The following is a 21,399-nucleotide window of genomic DNA, read 5'->3' as shown; positions in this document are numbered from 1 at the left end:
AGAAATATCATGGTGTCCAAAATGCCCATGAACAGACACACCGCAGAAGAGCAAACAGAAAAGTCCGAAAGCATAGCAAAGGTCCATCACTTTGTGAGTCTTCAAAACCATGGGAGAGACAGGCTCAGGAGGCACAGCTCAGTGCCCTAGGTGGCCAGCAGGTGACACAGGGAGTGCGGGTGGGAGGTGGAGCCCAGGAACTGTCCCTCGCTGGCTGGGAATGCTCTCTGCACACCCGGGAAAGACTTGGTCACGTGGGGAGGGTGTGTGCACACCTCATGGTCTGCAGTCCCTGTGCTCGAGGGTGTGTGCTCCGGAGAAGTCCTTCACTGTGTCTCCAGCGGGGACCGCTCCCTGGGCAGTGGTCCATGTGCAGATGAATGAGCTACTTGTGCTGAGAAGGTGCTGGGGCTTCTGCGGGTCACACAGAGCCTTGAGAATTTTCCCGTCCTGCCACCTCCCAGCTTAGTCCTTCCGTCCCCAGTGCTGTCCTCCTGATTTAGAAAATATCTTTGACCCTGTGTGTCTGTCATTGTCCCCAGAGCCCACGGTGGTGTTTGCCAAGGAGCAGTCGGCACACAGCGAGGTGAAGGCCACGGCCGGGGCCAGTGCCACGCTGAGCTGCGAGGTGGCCCAGGCTCAGACGCAGGTGACGTGGTACAAGGATGGCAAGAAGCTGAGCGGGAGCTCGAAAGTGCGCGTGGAGGCCACGGGCTGCACCCGGCGGCTGGTGCTGCAGCAGGCGGCGAAGGGGGACAGCGGGGAGTACAGCTGCGAGGCCGGGGGCCAGAAGGTCACCTTCAACCTAGATGTCCCAGGTCGGTTCTTTGGTGGCACTAACTTAGCCTTGTGTGTAGGTAATGCCTCCAGCCGGACACAGCTGGGGCTCTTTCCACTGGACCTCACCTCTTTAGCCTTCTATCCTCCATCTCCCATATCATCCCAGTGATGGGGCCAGACCAGGCTGTGTGGGCAGAGTGTGAGCAGAAGGGAGAGGTGTTCCTGCACAAGCTGAGTGGTGCTCAGGTTTTGCTGAGTCATAGTTCCCAGCACCTGCCAGAGACTTCTGGGTGCCCCTCTCCAGCCGGGACTCGGGCTCTACCTTTCACGTGGAGTGTGAGGTAGACCAGACGTCTCTTACCTGTGTTATGTGAATCTCCTACTCCCCAAGTCCTGGTAGCTCCCAAATGCCCACGGCCAGCAACACGGGCAGAGACACGTTTGAATTTCATTACAACAGAATGTCGGGAAGTTCCTGCCACCCAATCTTACTTGGATCCATCTCAGACTGAACAGGGTGTTAGCAAATTGTAGTTTCTTAGGGCACTCCTTTGCATGTGGATGGAGAAGTTACTGGATCCTCACTTGGCGCAAAATCTAGGTCCGTGTTTTCTTGTAAGGTCTGTGCAAAAAAGTACACAGAGACCAGAGGATTGGCACGTGTGTGTCGGGGTCCTGTACCTGTGAGGTCTGGAATTCCCCTCCTAAAGTACATCTCGGTTTCTTGTTGAGTCCTGTGTCACAAGCCCCTGGGACTCTGATGTATACCAGATTTGGACATGGAGAGGAATAAGGAGCTCCTTCCACACGGCACGGCTTGTTGAAGACAAGTAACTATAGCGATAGCCCTTGATTGTTGAGTCAGTATTTATGTCATAGTAGTTCCTGAGGCCACGTGTGTTTGTCCCTGTCCATGGTGTTCACAGAGATGTCTGTGAACTAACTGTATTTTCATTTAGTTAGGAGAGTTTTAACCTCAATTCGACATCCAGGTGCCTCTAACTAACAGTTTCGTGTTCTAAGTGTGTACAACAGCTTGTGGGTGTGTATAGAAACAAACAAAAATCCACCAAACATTTGTAATTGCTACTTTAGGAGAATATGACAAATTCTTTTGTAGGAGTAAATATGAAAAGGTTTCAGAAATTGACCAGGTTATTAGAAAACTATATGAACAGTGGCAGACGATCTTGACAGCTCAAATAGTCCTACAACCGTTTCAGTAAATGGAACCACAGTGGGAAAAAGAAGAAAAAAAAAAGATCTTATAGGTGAAGATGACACCCCCGTGGCTCCACTGGAAAATTGTACGAACTATTCCGTAAGGAAAGTATTGCATGTGCATGGAGATCCTTCTAGAGCTAGAGAAGGACACACAGTCTCTGGTTGATTATGCGGCAACAGCATGGCATCTATCACCACCATCTGATAGGGAGAGTTGAAATAGTGGGCCAATGCATTGTGGAGCCCAAGCCCAAAACCTGAAGTTACGTAGAATCAAAATGAATCGGCAGTGCATTAAGAGGACGGTGCACTCTAATGAAAGACACGGCCCGGGTGTGTGAGCACTACAAAGGTCAGCAAATCAACATACCTCATGACGTGAGCAGATTGAAACTAAAATATGAAGGGATCGCCTCATCAATGCAGAGTTGAGTTTGATAACATTTAACGTCAGAAATGTGGAAGAAACAGTTTATCAACATCTCTCCATGCCGCAGATTCTGAACCAATTAGAAATAAAACGGTTCATCCTTCTTCTGATAAATGACACTGAAGGAAATCCAGCTAACCACACTAAGTGACACTTGAAAGCTGTGCCTGTGAGATCAGGGACCAGGCAACGGGGCTCACAGTCACCGCTTTTGTCAGCAGGAAAGCAGGAAATAAAGTGAAACATGCCAAAGTGTGAAAAAAAGGAACTGGAATTCCGATAATATGACTCACGCAACAGATAAATTATTGGACTTGGTGGGAGTGGGGAGAAATATCATGGTGTCCAAAATGCCCATGAACAGACACACCGCAGAAGAGCAAACAGAAAAGTCCGAAAGCATAGCAAAGGTCCATCACTTTGTGAGTCATCCAAACCATGGGAGAGACAGGCTCAGGAGGCACAGCTCAGTGCCCTAGGTGGCCAGCAGGTGACACAGGGAGTGCGGGTGGGAGGTGGAGCCCAGGAACTGTCCCTCGCTGGCTGGGAATGCTCTCTGCACACCCGGGAAAGACTTGGTCACGTGGGGAGGGTGTGTGCACACCTCATGGTCTGCAGTCCCTGTGCTCGAGGGTGTGTGCTCCGGAGAAGTCCTTCACTGTGTCTCCAGCGGGGACCGCTCCCTGGGCAGTGGTCCATGTGCAGATGAATGAGCTACTTGTGCTGAGAAGGTGCTGGGGCTTCTGCGGGTCACACAGAGCCTTGAGAATTTTCCCGTCCTGCCACCTCCCAGCTTAGTCCTTCCGTCCCCAGTGCTGTCCTCCTGATTTAGAAAATATCTTTGACCCTGTGTGTCTGTCATTGTCCCCAGAGCCCACGGTGGTGTTTGCCAAGGAGCAGTCGGCACACAGCGAGGTGAAGGCCACGGCCGGGGCCAGTGCCACGCTGAGCTGCGAGGTGGCCCAGGCTCAGACGCAGGTGACGTGGTACAAGGATGGCAAGAAGCTGAGCGGGAGCTCGAAAGTGCGCGTGGAGGCCACGGGCTGCACCCGGCGGCTGGTGCTGCAGCAGGCGGCGAAGGGGGACAGCGGGGAGTACAGCTGCGAGGCCGGGGGCCAGAAGGTCACCTTCAACCTAGATGTCCCAGGTCGGTTCTTTGGTGGCACTAACTTAGCCTTGTGTGTAGGTAATGCCTCCAGCCGGACACACCTGGGGCTCTTTCCACTGGACCTCACCTCTTTAGCCTTCTATCCTCCATCTCCCATATCATCCCAGTGATGGGGCCAGACCAGGCTGTGTGGGCAGAGTGTGAGCAGAAGGGAGAGGTGTTCCTGCACAAGCTGAGTGGTGCTCAGGTTTTGCTGAGTCATAGTTCCCAGCACCTGCCAGAGACTTCTGGGTGCCCCTCTCCAGCCGGGACTCGGGCTCTACCTTTCACGTGGAGTGTGAGGTAGACCAGACGTCTCTTACCTGTGTTATGTGAATCTCCTACTCCCCAAGTCCTGGTAGCTCCCAAATGCCCACGGCCAGCAACACGGGCAGAGACACGTTTGAATTTCATTACAACAGAATGTCGGGAAGTTCCTGCCACCCAATCTTACTTGGATCCATCTCAGACTGAACAGGGTGTTAGCAAATTGTAGTTTCTTAGGGCACTCCTTTGCATGTGGATGGAGAAGTTACTGGATCCTCACTTGGCGCAAAATCTAGGTCCGTGTTTTCTTGTAAGGTCTGTGCAAAAAAGTACACAGAGACCAGAGGATTGGCACGTGTGTGTCGGGGTCCTGTACCTGTGAGGTCTGGAATTCCCCTCCTAAAGTACATCTCGGTTTCTTGTTGAGTCCTGTGTCACAAGCCCCTGGGACTCTGATGTATACCAGATTTGGACATGGAGAGGAATAAGGAGCTCCTTCCACACGGCACGGCTTGTTGAAGACAAGTAACTATAGCGATAGCCCTTGATTGTTGAGTCAGTATTTATGTCATAGTAGTTCCTGAGGCCACGTGTGTTTGTCCCTGTCCATGGTGTTCACAGAGATGTCTGTGAACTAACTGTATTTTCATTTAGTTAGGAGAGTTTTAACCTCAATTCGACATCCAGGTGCCTCTAACTAACAGTTTCGTGTTCTAAGTGTGTACAACAGCTTGTGGGTGTGTATAGAAACAAACAAAAATCCACCAAACATTTGTAATTGCTACTTTAGGAGAATATGACAAATTCTTTTGTAGGAGTAAATATGAAAAGGTTTCAGAAATTGACCAGGTTATTAGAAAACTATATGAACAGTGGCAGACGATCTTGACAGCTCAAATAATCCTACAACCGTTTCAGTAAATGGAACCACAGTGGGAAAAAGAAGAAAAAAAAAAGATCTTATAGGTGAAGATGACACCCCCGTGGCTCCACTGGAAAATTGTACGAACTATTCCGTAAGGAAAGTATTGCATGTGCATGGAGATCCTTCTAGAGCTAGAGAAGGACACACAGTCTCTGGTTGATTATGCGGCAACAGCATGGCATCTATCACCACCATCTGATAGGGAGAGTTGAAATAGTGGGCCAATGCATTGTGGAGCCCAAGCCCAAAACCTGAAGTTACGTAGAATCAAAATGAATCGGCAGTGCATTAAGAGGACGGTGCACTCTAATGAAAGACACGGCCCGGGTGTGTGAGCACTACAAAGGTCAGCAAATCAACATACCTCATGACGTGAGCAGATTGAAACTAAAATATGAAGGGATCGCCTCATCAATGCAGAGTTGAGTTTGATAACATTTAACGTCAGAAATGTGGAAGAAACAGTTTATCAACATCTCTCCATGCCGCAGATTCTGAACCAATTAGAAATAAAACGGTTCATCCTTCTTCTGATAAATGACACTGAAGGAAATCCAGCTAACCACACTAAGTGACACTTGAAAGCTGTGCCTGTGAGATCAGGGACCAGGCAACGGGGCTCACAGTCACCGCTTTTGTCAGCAGGAAAGCAGGAAATAAAGTGAAACATGCCAAAGTGTGAAAAAAAGGAACTGGAATTCCGATAATATGACTCACGCAACAGATAAATTATTGGACTTGGTGGGAGTGGGGAGAAATATCATGGTGTCCAAAATGCCCATGAACAGACACACCGCAGAAGAGCAAACAGAAAAGTCCGAAAGCATAGCAAAGGTCCATCACTTTGTGAGTCATCCAAACCATGGGAGAGACAGGCTCAGGAGGCACAGCTCAGTGCCCTAGGTGGCCAGCAGGTGACACAGGGAGTGCGGGTGGGAGGTGGAGCCCAGGAACTGTCCCTCGCTGGCTGGGAATGCTCTCTGCACACCCGGGAAAGACTTGGTCACGTGGGGAGGGTGTGTGCACACCTCATGGTCTGCAGTCCCTGTGCTCGAGGGTGTGTGCTCCGGAGAAGTCCTTCACTGTGTCTCCAGCGGGGACCGCTCCCTGGGCAGTGGTCCATGTGCAGATGAATGAGCTACTTGTGCTGAGAAGGTGCTGGGGCTTCTGCGGGTCACACAGAGCCTTGAGAATTTTCCCGTCCTGCCACCTCCCAGCTTAGTCCTTCCGTCCCCAGTGCTGTCCTCCTGATTTAGAAAATATCTTTGACCCTGTGTGTCTGTCATTGTCCCCAGAGCCCACGGTGGTGTTTGCCAAGGAGCAGTCGGCACACAGCGAGGTGAAGGCCACGGCCGGGGCCAGTGCCACGCTGAGCTGCGAGGTGGCCCAGGCTCAGACGCAGGTGACGTGGTACAAGGATGGCAAGAAGCTGAGCGGGAGCTCGAAAGTGCGCGTGGAGGCCACGGGCTGCACCCGGCGGCTGGTGCTGCAGCAGGCGGCGAAGGGGGACAGCGGGGAGTACAGCTGCGAGGCCGGGGGCCAGAAGGTCACCTTCAACCTAGATGTCCCAGGTCGGTTCTTTGGTGGCACTAACTTAGCCTTGTGTGTAGGTAATGACTACAGCCAGACACACCTGGGGCTCTTTCCACTGGACCTCACCTCTTTAGCCTTCTATCCTCCATCTCCCATATCATCCCAGTGGTGGGGCCAGACCAGGCTGTGTGGGCAGAGTGTGAGCAGAAGGGAGAGGTGTTCCTGCACAAGCTGAGTGGTGCCAGGTTTTGCTGAGTCATAGTTCCCAGCACCTGCCAGAGACTTCTGGGTGCCCCTCTCCAGCCGGGACTCGGGCTCTACCTTTCACGTGGAGTGTGAGGTAGACCAGACGTCTCTTACCTGTGTTATGTGAATCTCCTACTCCCCAAGTCCTGGTAGCTCCCAAATGCCCACGGCCAGCAACACGGGCAGAGGCACGTTTGAATTTCATTACAACAGAATGTCGGGAAGTTCCTGCCACCCAATCTTACTTGGATCCATCTCAGACTGAACAGGGTGTTAGCAAATTGTAGTTTCTTAGGGCACTCCTTTGCATGTGGATGGAGAAGTTACTGGATCCTCACTTGGCGCAAAATCTAGGTCCGTGTTTTCTTGTAAGGTCTGTGCAAAAAAGTACACAGAGACCAGAGGATTGGCACGTGTGTGTCGGGGTCCTGTACCTGTGAGGTCTGGAATTCCCCTCCTAAAGTACATCTCGGTTTCTTGTTGAGTCCTGTGTCACAAGCCCCTGGGACTCTGATGTATACCAGATTTGGACATGGAGAGGAATAAGGAGCTCCTTCCACACGGCACGGCTTGTTGAAGACAAGTAACTATAGCGATAGCCCTTGATTGTTGAGTCAGTATTTATGTCGTAGTAGTTCCTGAGGACACATGTGTGTTTGTCCCTGTCCATGGTGTTCACAGAGATGTCTGTGAACTAACTGTATTTTCATTTAGTTAGGAGAGTTTTAACCTCAATTTGACATCCCGGTGCCTCTAACTAACAGTTTGGTGTTCTAAGTGTGTACGAAAGCTTGTGGGTGTGTATAGATACAAACAAAAATCCACCAAACATTTGTAATTGCTACTTTAGGAGAATATGACAAATTCTTTTGTAGGAGTAAATATGAAAAGGTTTCAGAAATTGACCAGGTTATTAGAAAACTATATGAACAGTGGCAGACGATCTTGACAGCTCAAATAGTCCTACAACCGTTTCAGTAAATGGAACCACAGTGGGAAAAAGAAGGGAAAAAAAGATCTTATAGGTGAACATGACACCCCCGTGGCTCCACTGGAAAATTGTATGAACTATTCCGTAAGGAAAGTATTGCATGTGCATGGAGATCCTTCTAGAGCTAGAGAAGGACACACAGTCTCTGGTTGATTATGCGGCAACAGCATGGCATCTATCACCACCATCTGATAGGGAGAGTTGAAATAGTGGGCCAATGCATTGTGGAGCCCAAGCCCAAAACCTGAAGTTACGTAGAATCAAAATGAATCGGCAGTGCATTAAGAGGACGGTGCACTCTAATGAAAGACACGGCCCGGGTGTGTGAGCACTACAAAGGTCAGCAAATCAACATACCTCATGACGTGAGCAGATTGAAACTAATATATGAAGGGATCGCCTCAGCAATGCAGAGTTGAGTTTGATAACATTTAACGTCAGAAATGTGGAAGAAACAGTTTATCAACATCTCTCCATGCCGCAGATTCTGAACCAATTAGAAATAAAACGGTTCATCCTTCTTTTGAAAGTGACACTGAAGGAAATCCAGCTAACCACACTAAGTGACACTTGAAAGCTGTGCCTGTGAGATCAGGGACCAGGCAACGGGGCTCACAGTCACCGCTTTTGTCAGCAGGAAAGCAGGAAATAAAGTGAAACATGCCAAAGTGTGAAAAAAAGGAAGTGGAATTCCGGTAATATGACTCACGCAACAGATAAATTATTGGACTTGGTGGGAGTGGGGAGAAATATCATGGTGTCCAAAATGCCCATGAACAGACACACCGCAGAAGAGCAAACAGAAAAGTCCGAAAGCATAGCAAAGGTCCATCACTTTGTGAGTCATCCAAACCATGGGAGAGACAGGCTCAGGAGACACAGCTCAGTGCCCTAGGTGGCCAGCAGGTGACACAGGGAGTGCGGGTGGGAGGTGGAGCCCAGGAACTGTCCCTCGCTGGCTGGGAATGCTCCCTGCACACCCGGGAAAGACTTGGTCACGTGGGGAGGGTGTGTGCACACCTCATGGTCTGCAGTCCCTGTGCTCGAGGGTGTGTGCTCCGGAGAAGTCCTTCACTGTGTCTCCAGCGGGGACCGCTCCCTGGGCAGTGGTCCATGTGCAGATGAATGAGCTACTTGTGCTGAGAAGGTGCTGGGGCTTCTGCGGGTCACACAGAGCCTTGAGAATTTTCCCGTCCTGCCACCTCCCAGCTTAGTCCTTCCGTCCCCAGTGCTGTCCTCCTGATTTAGAAAATATCTTTGACCCTGTGTGTCTGTCATTGTCCCCAGAGCCCACGGTGGTGTTTGCCAAGGAGCAGTCGGCACACAGCGAGGTGAAGGCCACGGCCGGGGCCAGTGCCACGCTGAGCTGCGAGGTGGCCCAGGCTCAGACGCAGGTGACGTGGTACAAGGATGGCAAGAAGCTGAGCGGGAGCTCGAAAGTGCGCGTGGAGGCCACGGGCTGCACCCGGCGGCTGGTGCTGCAGCAGGCGGCGAAGGGGGACAGCGGGGAGTACAGCTGCGAGGCCGGGGGCCAGAAGGTCACCTTCAACCTAGATGTCCCAGGTCGGTTCTTTGGTGGCACTAACTTAGCCTTGTGTGTAGGTAATGACTACAGCCGGACACACCTGGGGCTCTTTCCACTGGACCTCACCTCTTTAGCCTTCTATCCTCCATCTCCCATATCATCCCAGTGGTGGGGCCAGACCAGGCTGTGTGGGCAGAGTGTGAGCAGAAGGGAGAGGTGTTCCTGCACAAGCTGAGTGGTGCTCAGGTTTTGCTGAGTCATAGTTCCCAGCACCTGCCAGAGACTTCTGGGTGCCCCTCTCCAGCCGGGACTCGGGCTCTACCTTTCACGTGGAGTGTGAGGTAGACCAGACGTCTCTTACCTGTGTTATGTGAATCTCCTACTCCCCAAGTCCTGGTAGCTCCCAAATGCCCATGGCCAGCAACACGGGCAGAGGCACGTTTGAATTTCATTACAACAGAATGTCGGGAAGTTCCTGCCACCCAATCTTACTTGGATCCATCTCAGACTGAACAGGGTGTTAGCAAATTGTAGTTTCTTAGGGCACTCCTTTGCATGTGGATCCAGAAGTTACTGGATCCTCACTTGTCGCAAAATCTAGGTCCGTGTTTTCTTGTAAGGTCTGTGCAAAAAAGTACACAGAGACCAGAGGATTGGCACGTGTGTGTCGGGGTCCTGTACCTGTGAGGTTTGGAATTCCCCTCCTAAAGTACATCTCGGTTTCTTGTTGAGTCCTGTGTCACAAGCCCCTGGGACTCTGATGTATACCAGATTTGGACATGGAGAGGAATAAGGAGCTCCTTCCACACGGCACGGCTTGTTGAAGACAAGTAACTATAGCGATAGCCCTTGATTGTTGAGTCAGTATTTATGTCATAGTAGTTCCTGAGGACACATGTGTGTTTGTCCCTGTCCATGGTGTTCACAGAGATGTCTGTGAACTAACTGTATTTTCATTTAGTTAGGAGAGTTTTAACCTCAATTCGACATCCCGGTGCCTCTAACTAACAGTTTGGTGTTCTAAGTGTGTACAACAGCTTGTGGGTGTGTATAGATACAAACAAAAATCCACCAAACATTTGTAATTGCTACTTTAGGAGAATATGACAAATTCTTTTGTAGGAGTAAATATGAAAAGGTTTCAGAAATTGGCCAGGTTATTAGAAAACTATATGAACAGTGGCAGACGATCTTGACAGCTCAAATAGTCCTACAACCGTTTCAGTAAATGGAACCACAGTGGGAAAAAGAAGAAAAAAAAAGATCTTATAGGTGAAGATGAGACCCCCGTGGCTCCACTGGAAAATTGTATGAACTATTCCATAAGGAAAGTATTGCATGTGCATGGAGATCCTTCTAGAGCTAGAGAACGACACACAGTCTCTGGTTGATTATGCGGTAACAGCATGGCATCTATCACCACCATCTGATAGGGAGAGTTGAAATAGTGGGCCAATGCATTGTGGAGCCCAAGCCCAAAACCTGAAGTTACGTAGAATCAAAATGAATCGGCAGTGCATTAAGAGGACGGTGCACTCTAATGAAAGACACGGCCCGGGTGTGTGAGCACTACAAAGGTCAGCAAATCAACATACCTCATGACGTGAGCCGATTGAAACTAAAATATGAAGGGATCGCCTCAGCGATGCAGAGTTGAGTTTGATAACATTTAACGTCAGAAATGTGGAAGAAACAGTTTATCAACATCTCTCCATGCCGCAGATTCTGAACCAATTAGAAATAAAACGGTTCATCCTTCTTCTGATAAATGACACTGAAGGAAATCCAGCTAACCACACTAAGTGACACTTGAAAGCTGTACCTGTGAGATCAGGGACCAGGCAACGGGGCTCACAGTCACCGCGGCTCACAGTCACCGCTTTTGTCAGCAGGAAAGCAGGAAATAAAGTGAAACATGCCAAAGTGTGAAAAAAAGGAAGTGGAATTCTGGTAATATGACTCACGCAAAAGATAAATTATTGGACTTGGTGGGAGTGGGGAGAAATATCATGGTGTCCAAATGCCCATGAACGGACACACCGCAGAAGAGCCAACAGTAAAGACCGAAAGCATAGCAAAGGTCCATCGCTTTGTGAGTCATCCAAACCATGGGAGAGACAGGCTCAGGAGGCACAGCTCAGTGCCCTAGGTGGCCAGCAGGTGACACAGGGAGTGCGGGTGGGAGGTGGAGCCCAGGAACTGTCCCTCGCTGGCTGGGAATGCTCCCTGCACACCCGGGAAAGACTTGGTCACGTGGGGAGGGTGTGTGCACACCTCATGGTCTGCAGTCCCTGTGCTCGAGGGTGTGTGCTCCGGAGAAGTCCTTCACTGTGTCTCCAGCGGGGACCGCTCCCTGGGCAGTGGTCCATGTGCAGATGAATGAGCTACTTGTGCTGAGAAGGTGCTGGGGCTTCTGCGGGTCACACAGAGCCTTGAGAATTTTCCCGTCCTGCCACCTCCCAGCTTAGTCCTTCCGTCCCCAGTGCTGTCCTCCTGATTTAGAAAATATCTTTGACCCTGTGTGTCTGTCATTGTCCCCAGAGCCCACGGTGGTGTTTGCCAAGGAGCAGTCGGCACACAGCGAGGTGAAGGCCACGGCCGGGGCCAGTGCCACGCTGAGCTGCGAGGTGGCCCAGGCTCAGACGCAGGTGACGTGGTACAAGGATGGCAAGAAGCTGAGCGGGAGCTCGAAAGTGCGCGTGGAGGCCACGGGCTGCACCCGGCGGCTGGTGCTGCAGCAGGCGGCGAAGGGGGACAGCGGGGAGTACAGCTGCGAGGCCGGGGGCCAGAAGGTCACCTTCAACCTAGATGTCCCAGGTCGGTTCTTTGGTGGCACTAACTTAGCCTTGTGTGTAGGTAATGACTACAGCCGGACACACCTGGGGCTCTTTCCACTGGACCTCACCTCTTTAGCCTTCTATCCTCCATCTCCCATATCATCCCAGTGGTGGGGCCAGACCAGGCTGTGTGGGCAGAGTGTGAGCAGAAGGGAGAGGTGTTCCTGCACAAGCTGAGTGGTGCTCAGGTTTTGCTGAGTCATAGTTCCCAGCACCTGCCAGAGACTTCTGGGTGCCCCTCTCCAGCCGGGACTCGGGCTCTACCTTTCACGTGGAGTGTGAGGTAGACCAGACGTCTCTTACCTGTGTTATGTGAATCTCCTACTCCCCAAGTCCTGGTAGCTCCCAAATGCCCATGGCCAGCAACACGGGCAGAGGCACGTTTGAATTTCATTACAACAGAATGTCGGGAAGTTCCTGCCACCCAATCTTACTTGGATCCATCTCAGACTGAACAGGGTGTTAGCAAATTGTAGTTTCTTAGGGCACTCCTTTGCATGTGGATGGAGAAGTTACTGGATCCTCACTTGGCACAAAATCTAGGTCCGTGTTTTCTTGTAAGGTCTGTGCAAAAAAGTACACAGAGACCAGAGGATTGGCACGTGTGTGTCGGGGTCCTGTACCTGTGAGGTCTGGAATTCCCCTCCTAAAGTACATCTCGGTTTCTTGTTGAGTCCTGTGTCACAAGCCCCTGGGACTCTGATGTATACCAGATTTGGACATGGAGAGGAATAAGGAGCTCCTTCCACACGGCACGGCTTGTTGAAGACAAGTAACTATAGCGATAGCCCTTGATTGTTGAGTCAGTATTTATGTCATAGTAGTTCCTGAGGACACATGTGTGTTTGTCCCTGTCCATGGTGTTCACAGAGATGTCTGTGAACTAACTGTATTTTCATTTAGTTAGGAGAGTTTTAACCTCAATTTGACATCCCGGTGCCTCTAACTAACAGTTTGGTGTTCTAAGTGTGTACGAAAGCTTGTGGGTGTGTATAGATACAAACAAAAATCCACCAAACATTTGTAATTGCTACTTTAGGAGAATATGACAAATTCTTTTGTAGGAGTAAATATGAAAAGGTTTCAGAAATTGACCAGGTTATTAGAAAACTATATGAACAGTGGCAGACGATCTTGACAGCTCAAATAGTCCTACAACCGTTTCAGTAAATGGAACCACAGTGGGAAAAAGAAGGGAAAAAAAGATCTTATAGGTGAACATGACACCCCCGTGGCTCCACTGGAAAATTGTATGAACTATTCCGTAAGGAAAGTATTGCATGTGCATGGAGATCCTTCTAGAGCTAGAGAAGGACACACAGTCTCTGGTTGATTATGCGGCAACAGCATGGCATCTATCACCACCATCTGATAGGGAGAGTTGAAATAGTGGGCCAATGCATTGTGGAGCCCAAGCCCAAAACCTGAAGTTACGTAGAATCAAAATGAATCGGCAGTGCATTAAGAGGACGGTGCACTCTAATGAAAGACACGGCCCGGGTGTGTGAGCACTACAAAGGTCAGCAATTCAACATACCTCATGACGTGAGCCGATTGAACCTAATATATGAAGGGATCGCCTCAGCAATGCAGAGTTGAGTTTGATAACATTTAACGTCAGAAATGTGGAAGAAACAGTTTATCAACATCTCTCCATGCCGCAGATTCTGAACCAATTAGAAATAAAACGGTTCATCCTTCTTTTGAAAGTGAGACTGAAGGAAATCCAGCTAACCACACTAAGTGACACTTGAAAGCTGTGCCTGTGAGATCAGGGACCAGGCAACGGGGCTCACAGTCACCGCTTTTGTCAGCAGGAAAGCAGGAAATAAAGTGAAACATGCCAAAGTGTGAAAAAAAGGAAGTGGAATTCCGGTAATATGACTCACGCAACAGATAAATTATTGGACTTGGTGGGAGTGGGGAGAAATATCATGGTGTCCAAAATGCCCATGAACAGACACACCGCAGAAGAGCAAACAGAAAAGTCCGAAAGCATAGCAAAGGTCCATCACTTTGTGAGTCATCCAAACCATGGGAGAGACAGGCTCAGGAGACACAGCTCAGTGCCCTAGGTGGCCAGCAGGTGACACAGGGAGTGCGGGTGGGAGGTGGAGCCCAGGAACTGTCCCTCGCTGGCTGGGAATGCTCCCTGCACACCCGGGAAAGACTTGGTCACGTGGGGAGGGTGTGTGCACACCTCATGGTCTGCAGTCCCTGTGCTCGAGGGTGTGTGCTCCGGAGAAGTCCTTCACTGTGTCTCCAGCGGGGACCGCTCCCTGGGCAGTGGTCCATGTGCAGATGAATGAGCTACTTGTGCTGAGAAGGTGCTGGGGCTTCTGCGGGTCACACAGAGCCTTGAGAATTTTCCCGTCCTGCCACCTCCCAGCTTAGTCCTTCCGTCCCCAGTGCTGTCCTCCTGATTTAGAAAATATCTTTGACCCTGTGTGTCTGTCATTGTCCCCAGAGCCCACGGTGGTGTTTGCCAAGGAGCAGTCGGCACACAGCGAGGTGAAGGCCACGGCCGGGGCCAGTGCCACGCTGAGCTGCGAGGTGGCCCAGGCTCAGACGCAGGTGACGTGGTACAAGGATGGCAAGAAGCTGAGCGGGAGCTCGAAAGTGCGCGTGGAGGCCACGGGCTGCACCCGGCGGCTGGTGCTGCAGCAGGCGGCGAAGGGGGACAGCGGGGAGTACAGCTGCGAGGCCGGGGGCCAGAAGGTCACCTTCAACCTAGATGTCCCAGGTCGGTTCTTTGGTGGCACTAACTTAGCCTTGTGTGTAGGTAATGACTACAGCCGGACACACCTGGGGCTCTTTCCACTGGACCTCACCTCTTTAGCCTTCTATCCTCCATCTCCCATATCATCCCAGTGGTGGGGCCAGACCAGGCTGTGTGGGCAGAGTGTGAGCAGAAGGGAGAGGTGTTCCTGCACAAGCTGAGTGGTGCTCAGGTTTTGCTGAGTCATAGTTCCCAGCACCTGCCAGAGACTTCTGGGTGCCCCTCTCCAGCCGGGACTCGGGCTCTACCTTTCACGTGGAGTGTGAGGTAGACCAGACGTCTCTTACCTGTGTTATGTGAATCTCCTACTCCCCAAGTCCTGGTAGCTCCCAAATGCCCATGGCCAGCAACACGGGCAGAGGCACGTTTGAATTTCATTACAACAGAATGTCGGGAAGTTCCTGCCACCCAATCTTACTTGGATCCATCTCAGACTGAACAGGGTGTTAGCAAATTGTAGTTTCTTAGGGCACTCCTTTGCATGTGGATCCAGAAGTTACTGGATCCTCACTTGTCGCAAAATCTAGGTCCGTGTTTTCTTGTAAGGTCTGTGCAAAAAAGTACACAGAGACCAGAGGATTGGCACGTGTGTGTCGGGGTCCTGTACCTGTGAGGTTTGGAATTCCCCTCCTAAAGTACATCTCGGTTTCTTGTTGAGTCCTGTGTCACAAGCCCCTGGGACTCTGATGTATACCAGATTTGGACATGGAGAGGAATAAGGAGCTCCTTCCACACGGCACGGCTTGTTGAAGACAAGTAACTATAGCGATAGCCCTTGATTGTTGAGTCAGTATTTATGTCATAGTAGTTCCTGAGGACACATGTGTGTTTGTCCCTGTCCATGGTGTTCACAGAGATGTCTGTGAACTAACTGTATTTTCATTTAGTTAGGAGAGTTTTAACCTCAATTCGACATCCCGGTGCCTCTAACTAACAGTTTGGTGTTCTAAGTGTGTACAACAGCTTGTGGGTGTGTATAGATACAAACAAAAATCCACCAAACATTTGTAATTGCTACTTTAGGAGAATATGACAAATTCTTTTGTAGGAGTAAATATGAAAAGGTTTCAGAAATTGGCCAGGTTATTAGAAAACTATATGAACAGTGGCAGACGATCTTGACAGCTCAAATAGTCCTACAACCGTTTCAGTAAATGGAACCACAGTGGGAAAAAGAAGAAAAAAAAAGATCTTATAGGTGAAGATGAGACCCCCGTGGCTCCACTGGAAAATTGTATGAACTATTCCATAAGGAAAGTATTGCATGTGCATGGAGATCCTTCTAGAGCTAGAGAACGACACACAGTCTCTGGTTGATTATGCGGTAACAGCATGGCATCTATCACCACCATCTGATAGGGAGAGTTGAAATAGTGGGCCAATGCATTGTGGAGCCCAAGCCCAAAACCTGAAGTTACGTAGAATCAAAATGAATCGGCAGTGCATTAAGAGGACGGTGCACTCTAATGAAAGACACGGCCCGGGTGTGTGAGCACTACAAAGGTCAGCAAATCAACATACCTCATGACGTGAGCCGATTGAAACTAAAATATGAAGGGATCGCCTCAGCGATGCAGAGTTGAGTTTGATAACATTTAACGTCAGAAATGTGGAAGAAACAGTTTATCAACATCTCTCCATGCCGCAGATTCTGAACCAATTAGAAATAAAACGGTTCATCCTTCTTCTGATAAATGACACTGAAGGAAATCCAGCTAACCACACTAAGTGACACTTGAAAGCTGTGCCTGTGAGATCAGGGACCAGGCAACGGGGCTCACAGTCACCGCGGCTCACAGTCACCGCTTTTGTCAGCAGGAAAGCAGGAAATAAAGTGAAACATGCCAAAGTGTGAAAAAAAGGAAGTGGAATTCTGGTAATATGACTCACGCAAAGGATAAATTATTGGACTTGGTGGGAGTGGGGAGAAATATCATGGTGTCCAAATGCCCATGAACGGACACACCGCAGAAGAGCCAACAGTAAAGACCGAAAGCATAGCAAAGGTCCATCGCTTTGTGAGTCATCCAAACCATGGGAGAGACAGGCTCAGGAGGCACAGCTCAGTGCCCTAGGTGGCCAGCAGGTGACACAGGGAGTGCGGGTGGGAGTTGGAGCCCAGGAACTGTCCCTCGCTGGCTGGGAATGCTCCCTGCACACCCGGGAAAGACTTGGTCACGTGGGGAGGGTGTGTGCACACCTCATGGTCTGCAGTCCCTGTGCTCGAGGGTGTGTGCTCCGGAGAAGTCCTTCACTGTGTCTCCAGCGGGGACCGCTCCCTGGGCAGTGGTCCATGTGCAGATGAATGAGCTACTTGTGCTGAGAAGGTGCTGGGGCTTCTGCGGGTCACACAGAGCCTTGAGAATTTTCCCGTCCTGCCACCTCCCAGCTTAGTCCTTCCGTCCCCAGTGCTGTCCTCCTGATTTAGAAAATATCTTTGACCCTGTGTGTCTGTCATTGTCCCCAGAGCCCACGGTGGTGTTTGCCAAGGAGCAGTCGGCACACAGCGAGGTGAAGGCCACGGCCGGGGCCAGTGCCACGCTGAGCTGCGAGGTGGCCCAGGCTCAGACGCAGGTGACGTGGTACAAGGATGGCAAGAAGCTGAGCGGGAGCTCGAAAGTGCGCGTGGAGGCCACGGGCTGCACCCGGCGGCTGGTGCTGCAGCAGGCGGCGAAGGGGGACAGCGGGGAGTACAGCTGCGAGGCCGGGGGCCAGAAGGTCACCTTCAACCTAGATGTCCCAGGTCGGTTCTTTGGTGGCACTAACTTAGCCTTGTGTGTAGGTAATGACTACAGCCGGACACACCTGGGGCTCTTTCCACTGGACCTCACCTCTTTAGCCTTCTATCCTCCATCTCCCATATCATCCCAGTGGTGGGGCCAGACCAGGCTGTGTGGGCAGAGTGTGAGCAGAAGGGAGAGGTGTTCCTGCACAAGCTGAGTGGTGCTCAGGTTTTGCTGAGTCATAGTTCCCAGCACCTGCCAGAGACTTCTGGGTGCCCCTCTCCAGCCGGGACTCGGGCTCTACCTTTCACGTGGAGTCTGAGGTAGACCAGACGTCTCTTACCTGTGTTATGTGAATCTCCTACTCCCCAAGTCCTGGTAGCTCCCAAATGCCCATGGCCAGCAACACGGGCAGAGGCACGTTTGAATTTCATTACAACAGAATGTCGGGAAGTTCCTGCCACCCAATCTTACTTGGATCCATCTCAGACTGAACAGGGTGTTAGCAAATTGTAGTTTCTTAGGGCACTCCTTTGCATGTGGATCCAGAAGTTACTGGATCCTCACTTGTCGCAAAATCTAGGTCCGTGTTTTCTTGTAAGGTCTGTGCAAAAAAGTACACAGAGACCAGAGGATTGGCACGTGTGTGTCGGGGTCCTGTACCTGTGAGGTTTGGAATTCCCCTCCTAAAGTACATCTCGGTTTCTTGTTGAGTCCTGTGTCACAAGCCCCTGGGACTCTGATGTATACCAGATTTGGACATGGAGAGGAATAAGGAGCTCCTTCCACACGGCACGGCTTGTTGAAGACAAGTAACTATAGCGATAGCCCTTGATTGTTGAGTCAGTATTTATGTCATAGTAGTTCCTGAGGACACATGTGTGTTTGTCCCTGTCCATGGTGTTCACAGAGATGTCTGTGAACTAACTGTATTTTCATTTAGTTAGGAGAGTTTTAACCTCAATTCGACATCCCGGTGCCTCTAACTAACAGTTTGGTGTTCTAAGTGTGTACAACAGCTTGTGGGTGTGTATAGATACAAACAAAAATCCACCAAACATTTGTAATTGCTACTTTAGGAGAATATGACAAATTCTTTTGTAGGAGTAAATATGAAAAGGTTTCAGAAATTGGCCAGGTTATTAGAAAACTATATGAACAGTGGCAGACGATCTTGACAGCTCAAATAGTCCTACAACCGTTTCAGTAAATGGAACCACAGTGGGAAAAAGAAGAAAAAAAAAGATCTTATAGGTGAAGATGAGACCCCCGTGGCTCCACTGGAAAATTGTATGAACTATTCCATAAGGAAAGTATTGCATGTGCATGGAGATCCTTCTAGAGCTAGAGAAGGACACACAGTCTCTGGTTGATTATGCGGTAACAGCATGGCATCTATCACCACCATCTGATAGGGAGAGTTGAAATAGTGGGCCAATGCATTGTGGAGCCCAAGCCCAAAACCTGAAGTTACGTAGAATCAAAATGAATCGGCAGTGCATTAAGAGGACGGTGCACTCTAATGAAAGACACGGCCCGGGTGTGTGAGCACTACAAAGGTCAGCAAATCAACATACCTCATGACGTGAGCCGATTGAAACTAAAATATGAAGGGATCGCCTCAGCGATGCAGAGTTGAGTTTGATAACATTTAACGTCAGAAATGTGGAAGAAACAGTTTATCAACATCTCTCCATGCCGCAGATTCTGAACCAATTAGAAATAAAACGGTTCATCCTTCTTCTGATAAATGACACTGAAGGAAATCCAGCTAACCACACTAAGTGACACTTGAAAGCTGTGCCTGTGAGATCAGGGACCAGGCAACGGGGCTCACAGTCACCGCGGCTCACAGTCACCGCTTTTGTCAGCAGGAAAGCAGGAAATAAAGTGAAACATGCCAAAGTGTGAAAAAAAGGAAGTGGAATTCTGGTAATATGACTCACGCAAAGGATAAATTATTGGACTTGGTGGGAGTGGGGAGAAATATCATGGTGTCCAAATGCCCATGAACGGACACACCGCAGAAGAGCCAACAGTAAAGACCGAAAGCATAGCAAAGGTCCATCGCTTTGTGAGTCATCCAAACCATGGGAGAGACAGGCTCAGGAGGCACAGCTCAGTGCCCTAGGTGGCCAGCAGGTGACACAGGGAGTGCGGGTGGGAGTTGGAGCCCAGGAACTGTCCCTCGCTGGCTGGGAATGCTCCCTGCACACCCGGGAAAGACTTGGTCACGTGGGGAGGGTGTGTGCACACCTCATGGTCTGCAGTCCCTGTGCTCGAGGGTGTGTGCTCCGGAGAAGTCCTTCACTGTGTCTCCAGCGGGGACCGCTCCCTGGGCAGTGGTCCATGTGCAGATGAATGAGCTACTTGTGCTGAGAAGGTGCTGGGGCTTCTGCGGGTCACACAGAGCCTTGAGAATTTTCCCGTCCTGCCACCTCCCAGCTTAGTCCTTCCGTCCCCAGTGCTGTCCTCCTGATTTAGAAAATATCTTTGACCCTGTGTGTCTGTCATTGTCCCCAGAGCCCACGGTGGTGTTTGCCAAGGAGCAGTCGGCACACAGCGAGGTGAAGGCCACGGCCGGGGCCAGTGCCACGCTGAGCTGCGAGGTGGCCCAGGCTCAGACGCAGGTGACGTGGTACAAGGATGGCAAGAAGCTGAGCGGGAGCTCGAAAGTGCGCGTGGAGGCCACGGGCTGCACCCGGCGGCTGGTGCTGCAGCAGGCGGCGAAGGGGGACAGCGGGGAGTACAGCTGCGAGGCCGGGGGCCAGAAGGTCACCTTCAACCTAGATGTCCCAGGTCGGTTCTTTGGTGGCACTAACTTAGCCTTGTGTGTAGGTAATGACTACAGCCGGACACACCTGGGGCTCTTTCCACTGGACCTCACCTCTTTAGCCTTCTATCCTCCATCTCCCATATCATCCCAGTGGTGGGGCCAGACCAGGCTGTGTGGGCAGAGTGTGAGCAGAAGGGAGAGGTGTTCCTGCACAAGCTGAGTGGTGCTCAGGTTTTGCTGAGTCATAGTTCCCAGCACCTGCCAGAGACTTCTGGGTGCCCCTCTCCAGCCGGGACTCGGGCTCTACCTTTCACGTGGAGTCTGAGGTAGACCAGACGTCTCTTACCTGTGTTATGTGAATCTCCTACTCCCCAAGTCCTGGTAGCTCCCAAATGCCCATGGCCAGCAACACGGGCAGAGGCACGTTTGAATTTCATTACAACAGAATGTCGGGAAGTTCCTGCCACCCAATCTTACTTGGATCCATCTCAGACTGAACAGGGTGTTAGCAAATTGTAGTTTCTTAGGGCACTCCTTTGCATGTGGATCCAGAAGTTACTGGATCCTCACTTGTCGCAAAATCTAGGTCCGTGTTTTCTTGTAAGGTCTGTGCAAAAAAGTACACAGAGACCAGAGGATTGGCACGTGTGTGTCGGGGTCCTGTACCTGTGAGGTTTGGAATTCCCCTCCTAAAGTACATCTCGGTTTCTTGTTGAGTCCTGTGTCACAAGCCCCTGGGACTCTGATGTATACCAGATTTGGACATGGAGAGGAATAAGGAGCTCCTTCCACACGGCACGGCTTGTTGAAGACAAGTAACTATAGCGATAGCCCTTGATTGTTGAGTCAGTATTTATGTCATAGTAGTTCCTGAGGACACATGTGTGTTTGTCCCTGTCCATGGTGTTCACAGAGATGTCTGTGAACTAACTGTATTTTCATTTAGTTAGGAGAGTTTTAACCTCAATTCGACATCCCGGTGCCTCTAACTAACAGTTTGGTGTTCTAAGTGTGTACAACAGCTTGTGGGTGTGTATAGATACAAACAAAAATCCACCAAACATTTGTAATTGCTACTTTAGGAGAATATGACAAATTCTTTTGTAGGAGTAAATATGAAAAGGTTTCAGAAATTGGCCAGGTTATTAGAAAACTATATGAACAGTGGCAGACGATCTTGACAGCTCAAATAGTCCTACAACCGTTTCAGTAAATG

General features: G+C 50.3%; 1 protein-coding gene across 1 annotated transcript in view; it reads left to right on the top strand.

The window, feature by feature from the left end:
• OBSCN (obscurin, cytoskeletal calmodulin and titin-interacting RhoGEF) overlaps positions 1 to 21,399 on the top strand; it is a gene marked incomplete at its 5' end in the record, with an annotated part of 152,916 nt that overhangs the window by 47,974 nt on the left and 83,543 nt on the right. Inside the window, 7 exon segments of the mRNA XM_081091302.1 lie at positions 3,306 to 3,581; positions 6,069 to 6,344; positions 8,831 to 9,106; positions 11,610 to 11,885; positions 14,373 to 14,648; positions 17,152 to 17,427; positions 19,931 to 20,206. Coding sequence (XP_080947428.1) covers positions 3,306 to 3,581; positions 6,069 to 6,344; positions 8,831 to 9,106; positions 11,610 to 11,885; positions 14,373 to 14,648; positions 17,152 to 17,427; positions 19,931 to 20,206 — 1,932 coding nt within the window.

This window comes from Myotis nattereri (assembly GCF_964212035.1).
Source record: "Myotis nattereri genome assembly, chromosome: 5".
Lineage (NCBI taxonomy): Eukaryota > Metazoa > Chordata > Mammalia > Chiroptera > Vespertilionidae > Myotis > Myotis nattereri.
Note: the sequence above shows the minus strand (reverse complement) of the source record. Positions and strands in the feature narration are given on the sequence as shown.